The 22500-nt window shown below is 38.6% G+C and overlaps 2 protein-coding genes and 1 long non-coding RNA gene across 3 annotated transcripts in view; 2 read left to right on the forward strand and 1 right to left on the reverse strand.

Moving 5' to 3' along the window:
- nrxn1b (neurexin 1b) overlaps positions 1-22500 on the forward strand; it is a gene marked incomplete at its 5' end in the record, with an annotated part of 604334 nt that overhangs the window by 350394 nt on the left and 231440 nt on the right.
- Positions 1-22500, reverse strand: part of slit1a (slit homolog 1a (Drosophila)) — a gene marked incomplete at its 3' end in the record, with an annotated part of 83130 nt that overhangs the window by 17798 nt on the left and 42832 nt on the right. The window contains 17 exon segments of the mRNA NM_001034968.1: positions 678-810; positions 1763-1929; positions 3202-3345; positions 4584-4727; positions 4799-4873; positions 7031-7175; positions 7989-8012; positions 9406-9569; positions 11280-11423; positions 11616-11687; positions 13214-13285; positions 14436-14507; positions 18568-18715; positions 19046-19209; positions 21457-21528; positions 21814-21885; positions 21975-22046. Of these exon segments, the coding sequence (NP_001030140.1) occupies positions 678-810; positions 1763-1929; positions 3202-3345; positions 4584-4727; positions 4799-4873; positions 7031-7175; positions 7989-8012; positions 9406-9569; positions 11280-11423; positions 11616-11687; positions 13214-13285; positions 14436-14507; positions 18568-18715; positions 19046-19209; positions 21457-21528; positions 21814-21885; positions 21975-22046 (1884 nt within the window).
- Positions 14788-19141, forward strand: LOC147834085 (uncharacterized). Its single transcript, XR_015505697.1, has 4 exons — positions 14788-15859; positions 16103-16287; positions 16367-16856; positions 17501-19141. It is a non-coding gene; the product is annotated as an uncharacterized LOC147834085 (long non-coding RNA).

A 22500-nucleotide genomic window follows, 5' to 3' on the forward strand; every position in this document is an offset into this window, starting at 1 on the left:
AAAGCAACTCAAAACATTCAGCAAACACTCTATTATTTATTGTTATTCCTGAATGTTCTCTATAACTTATGAAGATATTTTGAAGAATGTTGGAAACCGGTAACCATTGACTTCCACAGTAGGAAACAAATCCTATAGAAGTCAATGGCTATCGGTTTCCATCAGTGTTAAAATATCTTAAGTTTGTTATTAACACATATTTATGTCTGATTTATGTGTGTGTGTGTGTTTATTATAATCAAGGTTGATCATAACAGACTATTCCAGACTTTTGAAATTAACGAACATTCAGATCTGCACCATCGAGACTTTGGCTGCGTCTGAAATCACCTACTATTCGAGTATGTACTACATCAGAATTAAAATTTACTACAAGACCCTTAGAAAAGAGTGTTCTAGATAATGTGAATGGAATTGGGACGGTCTACATCCGCCATTTGTCATACCCACATCAGTCGCCTCACTTTACTCCCGTTATTTAATATTCTCATGGTGCATTATGGGATAGTGCAGCATCCATTGTATGCGCACTACAGAATCTGTTTTTACATTACTCTGATTTTAGACACACTACTCAGCTGGCATACTGTCTTTTGCGTACTATATAGTGTAGTATATAGAGGTATGGAGGTGTGTGATTTCAGACACGGCCTTTGAGAATACTCGCTGTCACTCACAGTTCGGTGATGTTGCGCGGGATGCCTTTGGGTAAAGCTTGCAGGTGTTTGTTGCTGCAGCGAACCACAGACTCCAGACAGGTGCAGTCAGCAGGACAGTGGACCGGCGGCGCACAGCTCACGTCCTCATGATCTGAGACAGAAAACACCACCACACCAACATCAACATCAGTATGGAAGCTGGAATGACCTGCCAAACTTCACAAAACATCCGTAAACTCATGTTCCATCAATACTTAATCACTTCCTGAGTGTAATTGTAATGTGTGTATGTCTATAGCACATTCATTGTGCATGGCCGTACACCCAAAGCACTTCACAGTCATGAGGGGGGTCTCTCCACATCACAACCAGTGTGCAGCTCCACTTGGATGATGCAGCGGCAGCCACAGGACAACAGCGCCAGCGCTTCACCACACACCAGATACTGTGATAGAGTCAATTCGGTGGATGGGGATGATGGGTAAGGGCCGATGGAGAGAGTTTGGCCAGGACACCGGGGTTACAAAAGTGCCATGGGGTTATTAATGAGCACAGAGAGTCAGGACCTAAGCTTAACGTCTCATCTGAAAGACGGCACTCACTGACAGTATAGTGTGCCCTTCACTATACTGGGGCATTAGGACTCACACAGACCACAGGTTGAGCGCCCCCTGCTGGCCTCACTAACACCACTGCCATCAGCAACCTAGCTTTCCCATGTGGTCTCCAATCCAGACACTGACTTTGCTCAGCCCTGCTTAGAGTATGTATATGTATTAAATGCAGGTGAGTGGATTTGACAAACCACCCGTAGGACACACTCATTTCCTCCCCATATGCTCGAAACACTTTCCTATAAGCCTCCTATATTTCTGAAAAACAGAAATGTGCTCCTTACAGGTGAGTGGGCTTGACAAACCACCTGTAGGACACTCTCTCTCTCCTTTCCAGTTGATTTGTGGGAGGTAAAAAACAGTATATTATGCTACAGCAAATCAGATGAGTTGAAGTGCTTCTTTTATCCTTATTTGCACTTGGCTTTGGGTAAAGGCGTCTGCTAAATGAATGAATGTAACATGTACGGTGACGAGGAGAGCATCTACCGTCTTCACAGCGGAAGTCCGGAGCGGCGACGTCCTGTAGTGGGATCTCTTTGAGGAATGCGGGCCGATGGCACCGCGGGTTCCCCGTCACGATCTTACGGTTCCTCAACCAGCTGCTCAGCCACGCCAGCCGACAGTTACAGTTGAACGGGTTAGCCAGCAGGTTCCTGGAAGACAACACGAGAATGAGGAATGAAGACTCACTCCTGAACTACACGCTTAAATAAAGGAGATCTTTTCTGCCACTTTTTACAAGGTATAAAGCAAGTTTCTGATCAGTCTAGAGTGTAATCTGATCTGTCTACAGCACACAGATCATGTTTTCTAACTCTCTGACACTGACCCTTTCAGGCTAATAACTAAAGTATGTCCACATTAAGTGCTCAGCAATGCATAAAAATGTTTTATAAATTTCACCCATACAGTTTATTTGTTGGCTATTATCAAAACATATACCAGTGCAACATACAAGTCTGATTTCAACATGCTCCTGAATCAACATCTACAACATTCCGCTTTGATCCTAATTGTGTTGTTTGGTGACTGTCGCTTTAAATTCAAATGAGATTGTGCTCTTTTCAGAAGAGGGCGGAGCTACAGACAGCTGTGTGTCACCATCGAGGCAGCTCAAACACTCTAAAGGCTGATGGACAGACGGCTGCTTCTCACTCCGGGCTGCTGTTTATGCTAATGAGAGAAGATGATGGGCACTAGTGGGCGGGGCTTTCCACACGTACAAAGTGAGAATGTCAATCAAAGTGCTTTTTATCAAGTCTGATCATTACGAACACAAATATTTAATGTTTAGCATTAGAGGCTGGAAATATTCACACACTGCTGACACACAACTGCGGTTAAACCCTGCATAAAAGTCATTCTGCATAATAGGTGCCCTTTAATTCATTCTTTAGGTTCAGCAATTCAACACTTTTGTTCTCGTTAATGTTCGTCTGCTGGTGTGGATAATTATTATGCTATCATTACAGCCATTGTCTGCTGGCATGAACACTAATACACTTACCATTATAGTTATTATGCACTGGTGTAGAAACTCTACAGTTATTGTTACAGTCATTGTTTAGAAAATTTAGATGCTAATATAGTTATCATTACAGTTCTGAATGGTATATTAAATAAACTTTGTGTTAAATCTCATCCATACCTATACTGTAATGGCCTAATAATAAACTAAATCAATGCAATTATTGGTATATATAGTGACTAAAACATATGCATGTTCTTGCTATATAACATTTTTACTTCAATCCTGGCCTTTGTTGAAATGATCAGAAAAGAATGAAGGAATTGCGTAATGAAATCAGCGGTCAGGATGCAGTGGCACATCTGTATGTTACACACTGAGCTCCAGATAATGAAGTCAGCTGACATCTGCATGCTCAAGCAGAACTGTGTGTGTTCAGATAAAGATGGACTCGTACAGTGTGGAGAGGCTCTGCAGCGTGTCGAAGGCTCCGGGTGCGATGGTGGTCAGCGTGTTGTCGTACAGGGACAGCAGACGAACATTGTGCAACCCTGTGAAGCTGTTGTTGTGGATGCAGCTGATGCGATTGTTGCGCAGCATTCTGGAAAACAAGCAGACATGTGGATCAACTCAGACAGAGAAAACAGCGGGTCTCATTCACTAAACCAGTTTAAGAACAAACTCAAGTGCGTACGTTTGTGCTGTGAATTAGGCAGAAAGTTTTCGTGAGAAGAAATGTGCATGTAAATATAACAGCAGACGGCGCTCTAGGCTAGTTTATAACAGCAGACGGCGCTCTAGGCTAGTTTATAACAGCAGACGGCGCTCTAGGCTAGTTTATAACAGCAGACGGCGCTCTAGGCTAGTTTATAACAGCAGATGGCGCTCTAGGCTAGTTTATAACAGCAGATGGCGCTCTAGGCTAGTTTATAACAGCAGATGGCGCTCTAGGCTAGTTTATAACAGCAGATGGCGCTCTAGGCTAGTTTATAACAGCAGATGGCGCTCTAGGCTAGTTTATAACAGCAGACGGCGCTCTAGGCTAGTTTATAACAGCAGACGGTGCTCTAGGCTAGTTTATAACAGCAGACGGCGCTCTAGGCTAGTTTATAACAGCAGATGGCGCTCTAGGCTAGTTTATAACAGTAGACGGCGCTCTAGGCTAGTTTATAACAGCAGACGGCACTCTAGGCTAGTTTATAACAGCAGACGGCGCTCTATAACAGCAGATGGCGCTCTAGGCTAGTTTATAACAGCAGACGGCGCTCTAGGCTAGTTTATAACAGCAGATGGCGCTCTAGGCTAGTTTATAACAGCAGATGGCGCTCTAGGCTAGTTTATAACAGCAGATGGCGCTCTAGGCTAGTTTATAACAGTAGACGGCGCTCTAGGCTAGTTTATAACAGCAGACGGCACTCTAGGCTAGTTTATAACAGCAGACGGCGCTCTATAACAGCAGATGGCGCTCTAGGCTAGTTTATAACAGCAGATGGCGCTCTAGGCTAGTTTATAACAGCAGACGGTGCTCTAGGCTAGTTTATAACAGCAGATTGCGCTCTAGGCTAGTTTATAACAGCAGATGGCGCTCTAGGCTAGTTTATAACAGCAGATGGCGCTCTAGGCTAGTTTATAACAGCAGATGGCGCTCTAGGCTAGTTTATAACAGCAGATGGCGCTCTAGGCTAGTTTATAACAGCAGATGGCGCTCTAGGCTAGTGTTTAACGTCAGATGGTTTGCATGAGAAGTTCAAATGTACGTATAAATATGAAAAATATACACAATTATTAGTGAATGAGACCAATAGTGCTTGGTTTGTGGTGTCTATGTTGGTTTCTCACAGCATGCGCAGGCCTTCCAGCCCCCTGAACATCCCGCTGTGCACCGAGTCCAGCTGGTTTGCCGTCAGATGCAGTTCGTTGACTGAAGACGCTCCTTCAAACGCTCCATCTTCGATCTCTGAGATCTTATTGTTGCTCAGGTTTCTGCACATCGAGTAATGCATCAGTAAATACTCACAAACATGATATAGGAAAGAGGTAAGAGTGACACTTACATTTTCTTGAGGTGAGTAAGAGTCTTGAAAGCACCCATGGCCTCTATTGTGGTGATCTCGTTATTGTTGAGACGCCTTGAGAAAAATCAAGAGGTGGAGGAATGAGATCAGGGCTGCTTTTGAATATAGCTTGAAAAATGATACTGATGCTATTGGAAAACAAATAAACACCAAGGAAATCAATGAAAGACATAGAGCTGATGAAAATTGTGAGAGAATTTGATTCTGCATTGATTCTAATTTTTTTTAAATGTGCCACTATCGCTTTAATTGATTTTAAGTTTAGTTTATAACAGCAGATGGCGCTCTAGGCTAGTTTATAACAGCAGTTGGCGCTCTAGGCTAGTTTATAACAGCAGATGGCGCTCTAGGCTAGTTTATAACAGCAGATGGCGCTCTAGGCTAGTTTATAACAGCAGACGGCGCTCTAGGCTAGTTTATAACAGCAGTTGGCGCTCTAGGCTAGTTTATAACAGCAGATGGCGCTCTAGGCTAGTTTATAACAGCAGATGGCGCTCTAGGCTAGTTTATAACAGCAGACGGCGCTCTAGGCTAGTTTATAACAGCAGATGGCGCTCTAGGCTAGTTTATAACAGCAGTTGGCGCTCTAGGCTAGTTTATAACAGCAGATGGCGCTCTAGGCTAGTTTATAACAGCAGATGGCGCTCTAGGCTAGTTTATAACAGCAGACGCCGCTCTAGGCTAGTTTTTAATAATAGATGGCGCTCTAGGATAGTTTATAACAGCAGATGGCACTCTAGGATAGTTTATAACAGCAGATGGCGCTCTAGGCTAGTTTTAAATTATAGACGGCTCTCTAGGATAATTTTTAACAGCAGACGGTGCTCTAGGCTAGTTTGTAATAAAAGATGGCGCTCTAGGATAGTTTTTAACAGCAGATGGCGCTCTAGGATAGTTTTTAACAGCAGACGGCGCTCTAGGCTAGTTTATAACACCAGACGGCGCTCTAGGTTAGTTTATTACAGCAGATGGCGCTCTAGGGTAGTTTATAACAGCAGATGGCGCTCTAGGCTAGTTTATAACAGCAGACGCCGCTCTAAGATAGTTAATAACAGCAGACGCCGCTCTAGGCTAGTTTGTAATAATAGACGGCGCTCTAGGATAGTTTATAACACCAGATGACGCTCTAGGCTAGTTTATAACAGCAGACGCCACTCTAGGCTAGTTTGTAATAATAGGTGACACTCTAGGGTAGTTTTTAACAGCAAACGCCGCTTTAGGCTAGTTTATAACAGCAGATGTCACTCTAGGATAGTTTTTAACAGCAGACGGCGCTCTTAGGCTAGTTTATAACAGCAGACGCCGCTCTAGGCTAGTTTATAACAGCAGATGGCGCTCTAGGCTAGTTTATAACAGCAGATGGCGCTCTAGGCTAGTTTATAACAGCAGATGGCGCTCTAGGCTAGTTTATAATAGCAGACGCCGCTCTAGGCTAGTTTTTAATAATAGATGGCGCTCTAGGATAGTTTATAACAGCAGACTGCGCTCTAGGCTAGTTTTTAACAGCAGACGTCGCTCTAGGCCAGCTTTTAATAATAGATGGCGCTCTAGGATAGTTTTTAACAGCAGACGGCGCTCTAGGCTAGTTTCTAATAATAGACGGCGCTCTAGGCTAGTTTTTAACAGCAGACGTCGCTCTAGGCTAGTTTTTAATAATAGATGGCGCTCTAGGATAGTTTTTAACAGCAGACGGCGCTCTAGGCTAGTTTCTAATAATAGACGGCGCTCTAGGCTAGTTTTTAATAATAGATGGAGCTCTAGGATAGTTTTTAACAGCAGACAGCGCTCTAGAAAATCTTCAAATCAATGGATTTCTCGAATGACTTTTCATAACAGTTCATATCTGTTCGCAGTGAAATGTGGTTTCAGATCTGATAAGTATCTGACATCTGCTCATCACTTCAGCAGAATCATGCTAGTTTGGGATTGATGTGAATGCTGATCTCAGACTGGACTCCTGTCTGGAGTGAATGTAAACACAGGCTGAAGCTCTGCAGAGTAAACACAGCCTCAGTGATGGAATATAAACACAGGAGAAACACTGTCTGCGGTGTGTGTTTATTCTGTGTTTAACTGAACTGAAGTTAAACAGTAAAAACTGAACTACCCTGATCCAGTTACTGTGACCATTTATGTGAAGCTGCTTTGACACAATCTACATTGTAAAAGCGCTGTACAAATACAGCTGAATTGAACTGAATTTATTCTTACAGCTCAGTGGTGGATGCTGGGATGTGTTCAGGGATGCGGTCGAGTCTCAGATTGGAGCAGTCCACGACATTAGACTCACAGCGGCATTTAGCAGGACACACGGGATCATTATTGCAGTCGTTATTCAGCCTGGAGTCTTCAGTTCCTGCAGAGAAACAACACATGAGGCGAGAAACAGCAGCAGGAGACCGTCTTAAACTACACAAGAAATCAAAACTATCCATGTTGATGTTGTTAGCTCACATTGCTAGCTTTGTGCTGAACAATTCATCTGTGCTTGTCATTAAGAATAAAATAATAGTTTGCTCTTGTAATTTTTAACTGAAATCTGTAAAACACTTCTTTTTTGTTTTCAGGTAAACTCTCAGATTAGGTCTGTCTGAGGTATTGGGCGTGGCTAACATACTTAACCACGCCTCTCAAGCTGTCAGTTTTGACGTCAAACAGAAATGGTGAGCAGGAGGAGTCTGTTAGATTGTAATAACTCTCCACAAACCCTTTTCCACATCTTCCTAAATGGCAAGCCTACTTTAATACATCCAATCAGCTCGCAGTAGAAAAACAAGCCACACCCACTGTTTTCTCATTTAATATTTCGTAAACTGGGACACACCCATACACACTCATTCATACACATACACTCTCACACTGTGGCCAGTGTAGTTGATCAGTTTGTGTTTGGACTGTGGGGGTAACTGGAGCACCCGGAGGAAACACACACCAACACGGGCACACTGAATTAAATTATATTTGAATAAAAGAATCATATATATTGTGTGTCTAAAAGAGGTTCTACATGAGTCAAAGCAGCAGAGTGTTATCTAATGAGCGTTCAATAATTCAGCACAACACACACTGCAGGAGACACACAGATTCGTCATCGCTGCTAAAATTAGTCTTCTGTCTTTTCTACTTCATTCAACTGGAATACTGGAGTCTGAGGAAGAACTGAACTCACCTGGAATGACGTACTGCTCTTTAGCTGTTGGAGATGATACAATAACAATAATAATCACAAATATTCATCATCATCATCATCATCATCAAATCTGCATATTAGAATAACCTCTGACTGATCATTTGACACTGAATAAGACATAAGATGACATGAGATATATAAAATTGTGATTATTCTTTGCCCAGCACAAGTTTAAAGTTTATAGCTTTTCATCTCAGCATAAAAACACAATACTATAATATAGTGTACAGATAAATGGCAATACATTAACAGAGCAACACAGATACTATACTATACTATACTATACTATACTATACTATACTATACTAGTAAATTAATTATAATAGACACTATACGAACAGAGCTACATTATACTATACTATACTATACTGTACTGTACTGTACAAATAAATGTATTTAAATGGTTTTATGCTAACAAAGCTACATGTTACTTTACTATTTTATACTATTTATATTGTACTGTACTGATAAATGATAATTTAGTAACAGAGCTGCATTATACTTTATTATATAACAGTATATTATATGATATGATACTATATTATACCATACTATATTTTACTGATCTGTACAGATAAACAGTAATATGCTAATATACTAAAAAAATCAACACTACACTATACTGTACAGTACTGAACAGAAATATGCTAATATACTAACAGAGAAACCCTATACTATACTACAATGCAGAAATAAATAAATTAAAACAGATACTTTACTAACAGAGCTACATGCTACTTTACTATACTATACTATACAAATTAATAAATACCTTTATTATAGTATATGACACCATACTTTAATACACTACACTACGCTACACTATGCTACACTATGCTATACGATACTAACCTATACTATATGATAATACACTATACTATACTATACTATACTATACAAATACATTAATACAATTGATACTATATGACACTACTATAATGTACTGTGTTGTAATGTACTATACTATACTATACTATACTATACAGATAAATGAGTTCCAATAGATCCTACACTCTCAGAAATAAAGGTACATGAGCTGCACTGAGGCGGTACCTTTTCAAAATTTGTACTTGAAGGGTCCATATTGGTACCTCAAAAGTATATATTAGTACCTACAAATTTTAAGAGGAACACTTTTGTTCTTTTTAGGTGCTAGTATGTACCCTTGAGGTAATATTATGGCCCTTTTAGGAACAAATTTGTACCTTTTGAAAAGGTACCACCCCAGTGACTGCTCGCGTACCTTTATTTCTGAGAGTGTACTGCTACTGCTACATTATACTATATTACACTAAGAAATGACAATTGCTATGATTAACAATAAAGCACTGGTACCATATCATGCTAATGAATACATGAATATGAATGTGATGTGGGCAAAGCGTGAGTGCTTTACCGGAGCAGCGGAACTTCTTGCTCTTGATCTGGCCGATGCGTTTGTTGGCGAGGCGTCGAGGGCTGGTGCATCGCGCTCCGCTGGTCTCGATGGGGTTGGAGCGCAGGTAATCTGCCAACCACTTCAGGTTACAGTCACAGATGAAGGGATTCTGAGCCAGATGACTGAGAGACGGGAAGATCAAAACACTCTTCAGAAATATAACAAATTACACATCACTCAAATCACTGCAACTGAGCCCTTTTTCCTCAGGAACAGAACTTTATTAGGGAGTTTAACATTACAAATCTGGCAGTTCCAGTGTTGAAAAATGCATACTTTACTCTTTCTGGGATATATTTATAGAGCTGTATCCAACACAGGCTCATTGGGAATATGTGTCCAGGGTGACATATCTGAGAACTGGGAAATATGTGCCCTGGCCTATGTATTTTGTGTGTATAATTTATACCCACATACTCCTCATATAGGCTTCTAGCCAATGGCTGATTTGCAGTCCCTGGTTTGGCTTTTTGTACACTGAAAGAGTGCAAATATGTTTTATAGTATCAAAAATATTATATATATACTGCAATATATATATATATATATATATATTTTTTTTTTAAATCTGCATGACAGTCAGTGTTCACAAAGCTGATGGTATTGACTATCGCTCATACTGTGTTTAGAACAGACACTTTTACTCTGCTTGCACTACATTGTTTTGCCAAGTAATGGTGCTTTTACTCAAGCATGATTTCCAGCACTGGTATTGACTGGCTGAACTGGTTTAGACCTGCAGTTTAACATCTGGTGATGATGAACCCTGTGTTGACCTCTCGTGCGGAGCTGCAGTTTACACTGTCAATCTGCAGCCTGTTATTTGCGGGATATTTTCTGAATATGTTCAGAGTATTGGAATGTGTGTATGGGAAGCCGCAGTGCAAGCGTAAATCACTGTTTAGATCGGTCACCAGTCTCAAGTGAATTACTTCTGAGATGTCAACAACTAGAGCTGATTACAAATGACATGCCTGAGATTATTACAGACTGCATTTCTTGGGTAGTCTTATCAGATTTTGTGTGCTAATATTAACTATAGTAACTCTTAATAGTCTGGTCTAGTATTCAAGTTTATTGTATAACATTATACTCAATGCAATTCTCTATAATTGGTAGTACATGGTGTCAGGATTTAACTAACATGAAAAAATACTAGGGTTTTTAAACCATACTATTGTAAAGTGTATTACACTCTAGATATTAAAGTATCGATAACAATTTCTTGATGAATGCTCCAGCATACTGTAGTGTTGACTATAGTGAAGTGATCGACTGTAATAAACACTGTTGTATACTTTTGTTTTCACTACAGTAAACTGTGTTGTACTCTAGTGTAATATACCCTATAGCTGTAGAAAACAATAGTACTGGGTCATTTGTTTATATTACTATAGATGCTGTAGAATCACCACGACAGATCAGTTACTAAAGTTGTTGTGTTACCATAGCAATTGTAGAATCACAACAGATTAATTACTATAGTTGTTGTTACCATAGCAACTGTAGAATCCCCACAACAGATTAACTACTGTAGTTGTTGTGTTACCATAGCAACTGTAGAATCACCACGACAGATCAGTTACCGAGGTTGTTGTGTTTCCCTAGCAACTGTAAAATTACAATGTATTCATTACTGTAGTTGTTGTGTTACCATAGCAACTGTAGAATCACCACAGCACATCAACTACTATAGTTGTTGTGTTTCCATAGCAACTGTAGATCCACAACAGATTTACTACTGTAGTTGTTGTGTTACCATAGCAACTGTAGAATCACCAGCACAGATCAATTCAAGAGCTTTACAATAGTAGTATAAAGCGTGTGCTCACAGTGTCTGTATGGCCCGCAGCGAGCTGAAGGTGCCTTTGGCCAGCGTCTGGATCTTGTTGTCGTATAAAGAAAGCAGAGAGAGATTCTGCAGGTCCTGGAAGGTGTTTGCTCGAAGACAGTGGATCTTATTTGCATTCAAAAGACTGCAACACACGAGAAAGAGCCAGATTATGATGATGAAACAGAAGCTGCATATTACTATTATAAATATATTTTCTAAGACAAAAAAATAATCCATACAGTGATGTCAGATATGTGTTTTAAGAACGGGTGGTGGTGTGTTGTGAATAAATGAATGAAACAGTGAATAATGAGTCTAAACTCCAGAAACTCACAGAAGCTGCAGCGCGTGCAGGCCATCAAACACTCCTCTGGGCAGATCCGTGATCTTGTTTCCATACAGAACCCTGAATATTAGAGAGATTAATGATATTGGATGAATTTTAGAAATATGAAGAAATCTGCAGATCTTTTAATGCACTAAACTTACTCTTGAGCATTTGACTTCATATTAAACCACCATTCAGAAGTTTGAAAATGTTGCTGATAATAATATATATTTTTTATGCCAAACAAATGAAAAAATTGAATAATAAATAAATTACTTATTTAATAAAATATAAAATAATGTATTGGATGAATGAATGCATAAATAGTTAAATTAATGAATAAATAAATGTGTTTATTTATTTATTAAATAAAAAAATGAATGAATGAATGAATGAATGAATGAATGAATGAATAAATGAATAATTCATTTTAAATATGGATAATAATGGATGAATGGATGAATAAAATAATGTATAAATAAATGTATTTATTTATTTATTAAATAATTTTAAATAAAATTAAATTATGGATGAAAAAATGCAAACATAAATAATAATAATAATAACAATAATAATAATAATAATAATAAATAATTTTAATAAAATATAATATGGATAATAATGGATGAATGAATTATTGAATTAATGAACAAGTAAAAAATACATAAATACATTTCAAAAATAAAATATGGATAATATTGAATGGATGAATAAATGAATTAAATAAGGAATGAATGAAAAAACAATAAACAAACAAACAATCAAAATAGGTGGTTCATTTTGCTATGGCAACCCCTGATAAATAAAGGGAATAAGCCGAAAAGAAAATGAATGAATGAATGAATGAATAATCAAAATAATAATGGCAAGAATGGGAAAATAAACAAATTATTAAATAAACAAAATAAATAAAAGAATAAAATCAATTAATTAATGAATAAATGAAAATAAATAAAAAACAAATAAATATATAAATATATAATTTTTTAAAATAAAATTCAATGAGAAAGTTTATTTTGCCTGTATTTATATATTTAAACTAATATACATTTAAAAATGTAATGTTGTAAAATATTAATATAATTTTGAAAAATAAATGCACACACACATATCTAAAGCTGAATGTTCAGCATCATTACTGCAGTCTTCAGAGTCACACGATTCTCCAGAAATCAGAATATTATGAGGATTTGAACATTTCTGATTATTTTCAGCATCTAAAACAGTGTCAGAGTTGCGCTGTCTCATGCTGTTGATCAATTATAAAAATAGAAACCAAATTTAACACTGTAGAAATAGATGCTGAAATGCAACTTTTACTTTTAACTACATTTTGTTAATTGTTTTTTGATTAACCTGTCCCTTTAAGAGTTCAGAGAATTTAGGAGAGATCATCGTGACTTTATCTCTGGTGACATTTTGATAAAAAATACACAAATAATTCACAGTAAGTTTTTAAAGAAGTGAATAAGAGCATTCAAACATACAGAATTGAGTTGAAGGGTAATTATAATATAATATTATAATATACACAGCATGGCATAATTAATATGCATGACATTAAGCCACAATCAACCAATGGCAGCACAGCACTCCAGACTTACAGTGAGTTTAGTGAACGCAGACCCTGGAAAGCATCCGGAGCGAGCTCAGAAATCTGGTTATTGCTAAGATCTCTGTGGAGAAAGAAAGAGAACAAATTATTAATCCACTAATTTGAGCCCATTTGCCTTATTTGATATAATATACACTTATATAAACAATCAAAATAACTGCAAAATAGCTGTAAGATGCTCATAATTGCACCCTGTATATAAAAAAGATATATAGATGTATTTTATTGGATGTAGATACATTCCTTCATTAAATGATTATTATTATCAATATATTATTTTCTGCTATGTATGATTTGGCAGTATGTACTGAAGTTTGTCAATGAAGTGAGCTGAAATGTGTCCCGCTGGCTCTGGTGTGTGTGTAGGTCTGTAAATGTGCAGTTGTGCAGCTCCAGGCCTGCTGTGGTGGCGCTGTGGTCAACACTATTAGCACACGCAGGCATTACAGGCTCTGGAGGAGACTTTAATAAGCCCGCGGTTTACCCATCAAACCACACGCTAGAACAGCAGACAGACCGCCAGCCAGAGAACAGAAAACACTCCCGACGAGATGTGATGTGAACGTGTAGATCTGGCTTGTACTACACGTCAGTAAAGAGCATTAACTATAACAATAACTATATCAGCACACACACCAATGATCATTAACTATAACGATAACTATATTAGCGCACACGCCAATGATCAATAACTATAACGATAACTATATTAGCGCACACACCAATGATCATTAACTATAACGATAACTATATTAGCGCACACGCCAATGATCAATAACTATAACGATAACTATATTAGCGCACACGCCAATGATCAATAACTATAACGATAACTATATTAGCACACACGCCAATGATCATTAACTATAACGATAACTATATTAGCGCACACGCCAATGATCAATAACTATAATGATAACTATATAAGCGCACACACCAATGATCATTAACTATAACGATAACTATATTAGCACACACACCAATGATCATTAACTATAACGATAACTATATTAGCACACACACCAATGATCATTAACTATAACGATAACTATATTAGCGCACACACCAATGATCATTAACTATAACAATAACTATATTAGCGCACTCGCCAATGATCAATAACTATAACAATAACTATATCAGTGCACTCGCCAATGATCAATAACTATGTGCTAATGATCAATAGCATATTCGAAGTGTTGTGATCTTACATTCTGCGCAGTTTCTTGTAAGGAGAGAAGGCTCCCGGAGGAATGGATTTGATGCTGTTCTGTTCCAGTCGTCTGCACGAAGAGAAAAACACAAAAACACAAACGTTATCATTACAACATTTTTACATAATTAATTTATGCACATCTCGGCATTTCCATCAAGCATTTTTATGCGATATCATAATGCGCATAAAAAGAACAGGTGGATGGAAATGTAGCTGACTGTGTAAACGCCATCTACTGGTGCTTTTCTGAACTGCTGCAGGTCAAACTCTTGCTACAAAATAAGCGTGTATTGATTCGAAAAAAGTTTTTAGTAACTTTTTTTATTGTCTTTTTATTTTTGTTTATTGTGAATTTTTAAACATTTATTTCAGTTAACAAAACACACCAATGAGCAATACCTATACTAATACCGAAATTAGCGTTCGCACCAATAAAAATTAGCTAGAACATTAACTATATTAGCAAACAAACAAATGAACAATAACTATATTAACATCGACACCAATCAAAAATAACTATAACAATAATTATATTAGCATACACATAAAAGAACAATATCTATTACAATAACTATATTAACATGAACACAAATGCACCATAACGCTAGTAATAAACATATTAGTCGAAATTCTGACTTTTTTCTTTAATTATTATTATACGATTTTTGCTAATTATTATTTTAGTTCAGTTGGATTTTTAGAGACTTTTTTAGTTTCCATATGTTTTACTTTTTTATTTATTATGAATTTTTAACATTTTATTTCAGTTAACGAAATGCACCAACAAACAATAACTGACAATATTAGCGCACACACCAATGAGCAATATCTATAACGATAACCATGTTAATGTATGCACCAATGAGCAATAACTATCTTAACATCAACATCAACAACAATCAACAATAACGATAACTAGACTAGCGTACGCACAAATGAACAATAACTACATTAGCATACACACGAATGCACCATAACGTTTTTTTTTTAATATCACTTTGGTTCAATTACATTTTTAGTGACTTTTCTGCGTTTTATTTAGCTTTTTCGTTTATTGTGAATCTCAGTAAACAATTTTTTGACCAATAGTTTTAGTCTTGGTTTTTATTATAAAATCAACATTGATGGACACAAACATTCGTTTTTTCCTTCTCTTTATGTAGGGTAAATGTAGACTCTGTGTCCTCTTCATGTACAGCGTTTAAGACAAAAACAGCCCCTCTGGCTCCAGAAATGAAGCCGCTGCTGTATCAGTAAAGCCGAGGGGGATCTACTGAAGCTCAGGCTGTTATAGAGTACATGTTTACTGAGCATTACTCAGAAATATGAGCTCTACTTCTGGATCTGGAGATGTTTAAAGCTCTTCGTAGATCTGAAAATTGAATAACTGATGCTACTTTTCCTCTCAAGGAAAGATCAGCTTTCCAAGTGGTGCTCGCTGCAGAGCCATTTGAGGAGAGCTGAGCTCCAGAGAGGGGGAGATTAAGCTTGAGCTCCACCTTTTTTGCACTTCTTCTACGAGTGATGTCACTGGGGGTAGGGTTAGGGGTGGGGTTGGTGTACGCATTAAAACAGCTTACAGGAGGAGGAGCGACAGCTCATGCTCCCCCTCTCTGGAGCTCACCTCTCCTCAAATGGCTCTGCAGCGAGCACCCTCTCCAGCTTTCTGGTGAATGACGGCTCAGTACTGCAGAAAACAGTCATGTAGATTGTACAGTTAATCTACAGTTAATCTAATATATCTAACAATAGCTATAATAGCGCACACACCAATAACTATAACAATAACTATAATTATATTACCGTACACACCAATGAACAATAACTATACGGATAACTATATTAGCGTACACACCAATAGATGATAACGATAAATATATTTTTGCACACACAATTTAACAATAGCTATAACATTAAGTATATTAGCACACACACTAATGGACATTAACTATAACAATAACTATAGTAACGTGGACAACAATGGATAAGTATAACAATACTATATTAGCGCACACACCAATCAACAATAACTATAATGCTAACTGTATTAGTGCACACACCAATGAACAATAATACTATATTACCGCACACCAATGAACAATAACAATAACTATATTAGTGCACACACATCAATGGATGATAACTATAACAATAACTATATTAGCGTACCCACCAATGGATGATAACTATAACAAAAACAATATTAGCCACATACCAATCGACAATAACTATAACAATCACTATATTAGCGCACACGCCAATAAGCACTAACTATAATGACAACTATAATCATATTAGTGTACACCAATGGACGATAACTATATTATCGTGCACTCACCAATGAACAATAACTACAATGATAACTATATTAGCGCACTCACCATTAAACAGTAACTATAACGATAACTATATTAGCGCACACACCAATGAACAATAACTATAATGATAACTATATTAGCGCACACGCCATTAAACAGTAACTATAACGATAACTATATTAGCGCACACACCAATGAACAATAACTATAATGATAACTATATTAGCGCACTCACCATTAAACAGTAACTATAACGATAACTATATTAGCGCACACACCACTGAACAATAGCTTTAACGATAACTATATTAGCGCACTCACCATTAAACAGTAACTATAACGATAACTATATTAGCGCACACACCACTGAACAATAGCTTTAACGATAACTATATTAGCGCACTCACCATTAAACAGTAACTATAACGATAACTATATTAGCGCACACACCACTGAACAATAGCTTTAACGATAACTATATTAGCGCACTCACCATTAAACAGTAACTATAACGATAACTATATTAGCGCACGCACCAATGAACAATAACTATAACGATAACTATATTAGCGCACTCACCATTAAACAGTAACTATAACGATAACTATATTAGCGCACACACCACTGAACAATAGCTTTAACGATAACTATATTAGCGCACTCACCATTAAACAGTAACTATAACGATAACTATATTAGCGCGCACACCAATGAACAATAACTATAACGATAACTATATTAGCGCACACACCAATAAACAATAGCTTTAACGATAACTATATTAGCGCACTCACCAATGATCAATAACTATAACGATAACTATATTAGCTGTATAGTTGTGTATTAGTTTCTTGTCAGAGCGGTTCCTTTATTTCTAATCATTTCGGATTGATCGTTAAACAAAAGTCGGAATCTGTCGATAATAACGTACTAATCCCCTTTCATCTCACAGTTTGAGCTATTTGTTGGTGTGTTTGCGGATGCGCAGCAGCTTTGGATGTGATTAGTGTGTGTGTGTGTGTGTGTGTGTGTGTGTGTCGCTGGTGTGTTTAAGGCTCTGCTTTGATGGCACACCCCGCGGCTCTGCAAACCAGTTGTGCTCCGTCTAAAAGGCCTGCTTTAAAACAGGGAAGTCATTTGTCGGGGTCATTAGAGCCTCAGAGCCAGAGGCAGACGCAGTCCGGCTTAAACACTGCAGAGTTTCCGGCTCTTCAAAGAGGAAACACACACACACATACACACACACGCACATGCATACACACAATTTACATTCTCTGGATTGCAGCGATTCCAGACGCTCATTCCTGCGGTTTCTCACTGAGCGCCTCAGTCTAAATACATCTGTGTGTGTGTGTGAGTGTGTGAATGTGTCTATGTGTGTGTATGTGTGTGTGAGTGTGTGTCCTTGGTTATCTTTTCAGTCTAAATACATCTGTGTGTGTGAGGGTGTGTGTGTGAGAGAGAGAAAGTTTGAGGATGAGTGTGTGAGAGTGTGTATGTGTGTGTGTGAGAGAGATAGAGTGTATGTGTGAATGAGTGTGTGTGCGTGTGTGTGTGTTTGTGTGTGTGCATGTGTGTTATTACGGAGTTGCTCAGTCTAAATATATCTCTATGTGTGTGTGTGAGAGAGAGAGAGTGTATGTGTGTGTGTGTGTGTATGGTCTGTGCTGTTGTGGCGAGTCCTACATGACAGTATAAGTGTGATTGCGGTGTGTATGTGTCTGTAGCGTGGTGTGTACACATACTCCCTGTGTGTGTGTGTGTGTGTGTGTGTGTGTTAGTGAATATGGTGCCGGGTGTGTAACTCACATCTCCGTCATGCTGTCGGGCAGGCTGCTGGGGATCAGGGTCAGGCCTTTCCCTCTGCAGTCCACGATGTTGTTATTGCAGGAGCAGACGGCGGGACACGAGCCACTGCTCAAACTACACGACTGACCCACAGCACTGTCAGACTGACCTGAACACACACACACACACACACACAACATGAACACAGCAGAACAAAGTGATCATATTACGGACTCTGTCTGTCATTGGCTGATGCTGCTATGACAATCGCTTCAGTCCAAACTTCAGACACGCCCTCTGCCAAGCGTTGACACTGAAGCCCCGTGTGAATCAGGCATGTGTGTGTGTGTGCGCACATGTGGATGTGTATGAGTGTGCTTCTGTCTCTGTATGTTTAATGTGTGTGTGTGTGTGCATGTCTGTGTGTGTTCATTGTGTGTGTGTGTATGTGTGTGTGCATGTCTGTGTCTGTGTGTGTGTGTGTGTGTGCGCGCATCACCTGAGCAGCTGAACTCGTGTTTCTGCACCTCTGCTACATTGAGTCCTCGCAGCGGTGCTGGAGAGCTGCACTGGGTGAACAGACCGATGTTGGGCCGCTCGCGTAGCCACTGAGAGAGCCACGACAGCACACAGTCACAGACCAGATTGTTGGAGTGCAGACGGCTGAGGGAGAACCAACAAACAGAGGAAACAGCGTTAATGCTGCCCTATAGAGATAATCCAGGTATACCGAGCCACAGTTAACAATGCAGCCTGTTCACGTCTCAGTGTCTCCGCAGCAGAAGTGCTCATAGATGGTAAACTCAGAGACAACACATCATCATTACAATCCTATTTCCTGAAATAATGAGAGATTACCCAAAAAGCTGAGGACCAGTGAAATTACGGGAGTTTTCCGGGAGAAATAACAAACCGGTAGGGTGGCGGGAGATGGGTCTGTGATATGGGAGACTCCCGTCACAAACGGAAGTGTTGGCAGGTATGGTCAGGATGCAAAATGCAGGATATACAGATTATATATTTATTCAGCTCCACTCTGAAGAGGCATAAAGCATGTTTAATACTATATTTTGGTAATTTAAGGTGTTTATTATGGTGTAATTTAATATCACATGTAGATGCTGAATAGTGTCAAATCATCTGTCATGTCATCTGTTTATGCAGAAGCTGATAAGTCCCGGCTGTGTTTTCTTCAATGTTATAGCTTAAAAACACAACACGACACATCTCTATCTGTCTCTTTTGTCAAGTTACAATATAATTTAGCCTTTATCCACATCTTGTGTGCAAAATAGGTAACTTTACTCTGATTGGGTTTAGCTTACATCATGCTGTGTGCTTGTGTGTGAGCTCATTAATATTCATGACCGACCCAAATATGGTCAATTACGGACCTTCTGATTTTTGGGGTATTTCACAGAGTAATAAATGAGCATATAAAACAGTTTTTGGAGATTTTTTTATACTTATCAAAGCCATAAATATACTATATAGATATTAAAGAAAAATTTCAATTGTTAAACCAGTGCAGTATATGCAACCTTTAAAGACACAGCTCACCAAAAATATAAACTCTGCCATCACTGAATCTGCCTACTGCTCTAGCAGGGTATATGCAAGAATCCTACAGGTTATTTCAATACGTTTTTAAGAGTTTTTAAAGACCTTCTCAGAATATTTTAAGACCTCATAGCCACTTCAAGTTCTAATGAGTATCAAACCTTTAACTTAATGAACAGGTGTAGTTAAATAAATCAATGGAGCACAACCATGCAACAGAACTCAAGCTTGAAAATAGAAATAAGAAATTATGTGGTTGTTTTCAGCGGCAGGTTTAAATTTCATTCAATTTTCAATTTTCCCATTTTGCCATCTGTTTCGCTCTTTGGTTTCTCTGCATGTGGAGAGCGTCACATCACCTTCCTGCATTTGTGCAAATTACATGACGTCACCCGAACAAAGGAGCTTGGCCAGACGTGCCCCAATCTGAACCAATCGTGTGGATCGAGCATGAGATTATTAATATTAGGAGAAAAATAAATATATTGATGCTTTTTTGGAGTCAAACACTTTGGATAACACTTGAACAAAATTTAAGACCTCATAAAAACGTGATTAAGACTTTTTAATATCTTTTAAGGGCCTTCATTTTCTCATAATTGATTTATCAACTTTTAATACTTTTTAAGACTCCGCGGACAAGCTCACTAAACTTTAAGATAAAAAATACATTGTTTAGTTTTTTTCTGCTGTTAAAATGATCATTTTGGACCTGTAAGTCAACAGGAGGGTTAATGCAACCCTGTAATAATATCCATTTGTACACATGCAAGAGTACATCTAAAACTGAACAACAACAGAAATGAATAATCAAAGCAGGACAGCATGAGAAAGAATCTCTGTGCGGTAAAACAGTTCACAAATTCCAGAGAAATACTGCAGAATATAGATTTCATAAAACCAGCGCATGGGTGTTTATTTCTGTGTGTGTGTGTGTGTGTGTGTGTGTGTGTGTGTGTGTGTGTGTGTGTGTGTGTGTGTGTGTGTGAATTACTGACTGTGGCTTCTGGCAGAGACGTGATGACCCGCCAACACTGACTCCAGTGTGTGTGTGTGTGAGAATGTATATCTGGTCCTGGTTTTCATCATGTTATAAACAGCAAATGTCCCCACAAGTATAGCAATACCAGTACATGTTGACCTTGTGTGCACATTTTTTGGTCTCCAAGAGGAAAATGACCCATAAATCAGACAGAATGAAGCATTTAGAGAATGTGAAAGTGCAGATTGTTTGCTGTGAGGGTTGAGTTTAGGGGGAGACAAGAGAATATACAGACTACAGTACAAACACATGATGCCTATGGGAAGTCCCCATAAAGATGACTGTATAAGTGTGTGTGTGAGACTCACAATGTCCGGAGCTTGGGCATGTGGTTGAAGCTGGACACTGGGATGCTGCTGATGTTGTTGTTGTTCAGAGTTCTGCAAAACATCAAGGAAAGTCCAGAAAGGCGTGAATATAAGCAGAGATATGGAGGTCTTCATCACACATGAGCAGGTTTGGTCTGCAGGGTCGGCTTTACTGAACTCAGACGTACAGTATTAGATGTGTCCCAAATGACACACTATGGCACTCAGACATCTAGTGTATGACCTGCATACTTTGCACCTTTTGTTGCAGCGTGATAGCATGTTGATCACAGCTTCATCAATGAAACACACACACACACACACACACACATCTGCCAGTGTTATAAGTAAACTCACAGCACTTCTAGCCCGCGCATGGCTCTGAACGCTCCGTCCTCGATGCAGCTGATGTGGTTCTTGTCCAGCTGCCTGTGATAAACACACAGCATAAAGACAACAGTTAGCATACGCAGTGCAGCCTCTGCTATCAGCTAACGGTGGAGTTTGCAGACTCTCACAGGTTCTTGATGTCCGTCGCTCCTCTGAAGGCCTTTCGAGGAATCGCCTGGATGAAGTTCTCACTCAGGTCCCTGTTCAGAAGAGAAAATCAAGCAGCAGTTCAATCACACCACACACACACAACCTCAAATCCTCATTATACAATGTACACAATGATTGTAAATGTGCAGGACAGCCTTATGATTAACGCATCGCTGCTAAAAGCAGATTTCTCATACGCTATCGTGACACCACATTCAGATCAGTTCAAATCGATGATCAATATCAGGCTGTTTTATTGAACTGAACTGAAGCTTTCAGCTTTAACATCAACACAAAACCACCACTGAGGAATCATAAAAGATATTCATATACAATACACTACACAAACTTTTACTACAGTTGTTGTGTTACCATAGCAACCGTAGAATCAACACAATAGATCAATGACTGAAGTAGTTGTGTTACCATAGCAACTGTAGAATCACCACAAAAGATCAATGGCTATAGTTGTTGTGTTACCATAGCAACTGTAGAATCACCACA

Source organism: Danio rerio, chromosome 13, assembly GCF_052040795.2.
Source record: "Danio rerio strain M-AB ecotype USA chromosome 13, GRCz13ab, whole genome shotgun sequence".
NCBI classification, from domain to species: domain Eukaryota; kingdom Metazoa; phylum Chordata; class Actinopteri; order Cypriniformes; family Danionidae; genus Danio; species Danio rerio.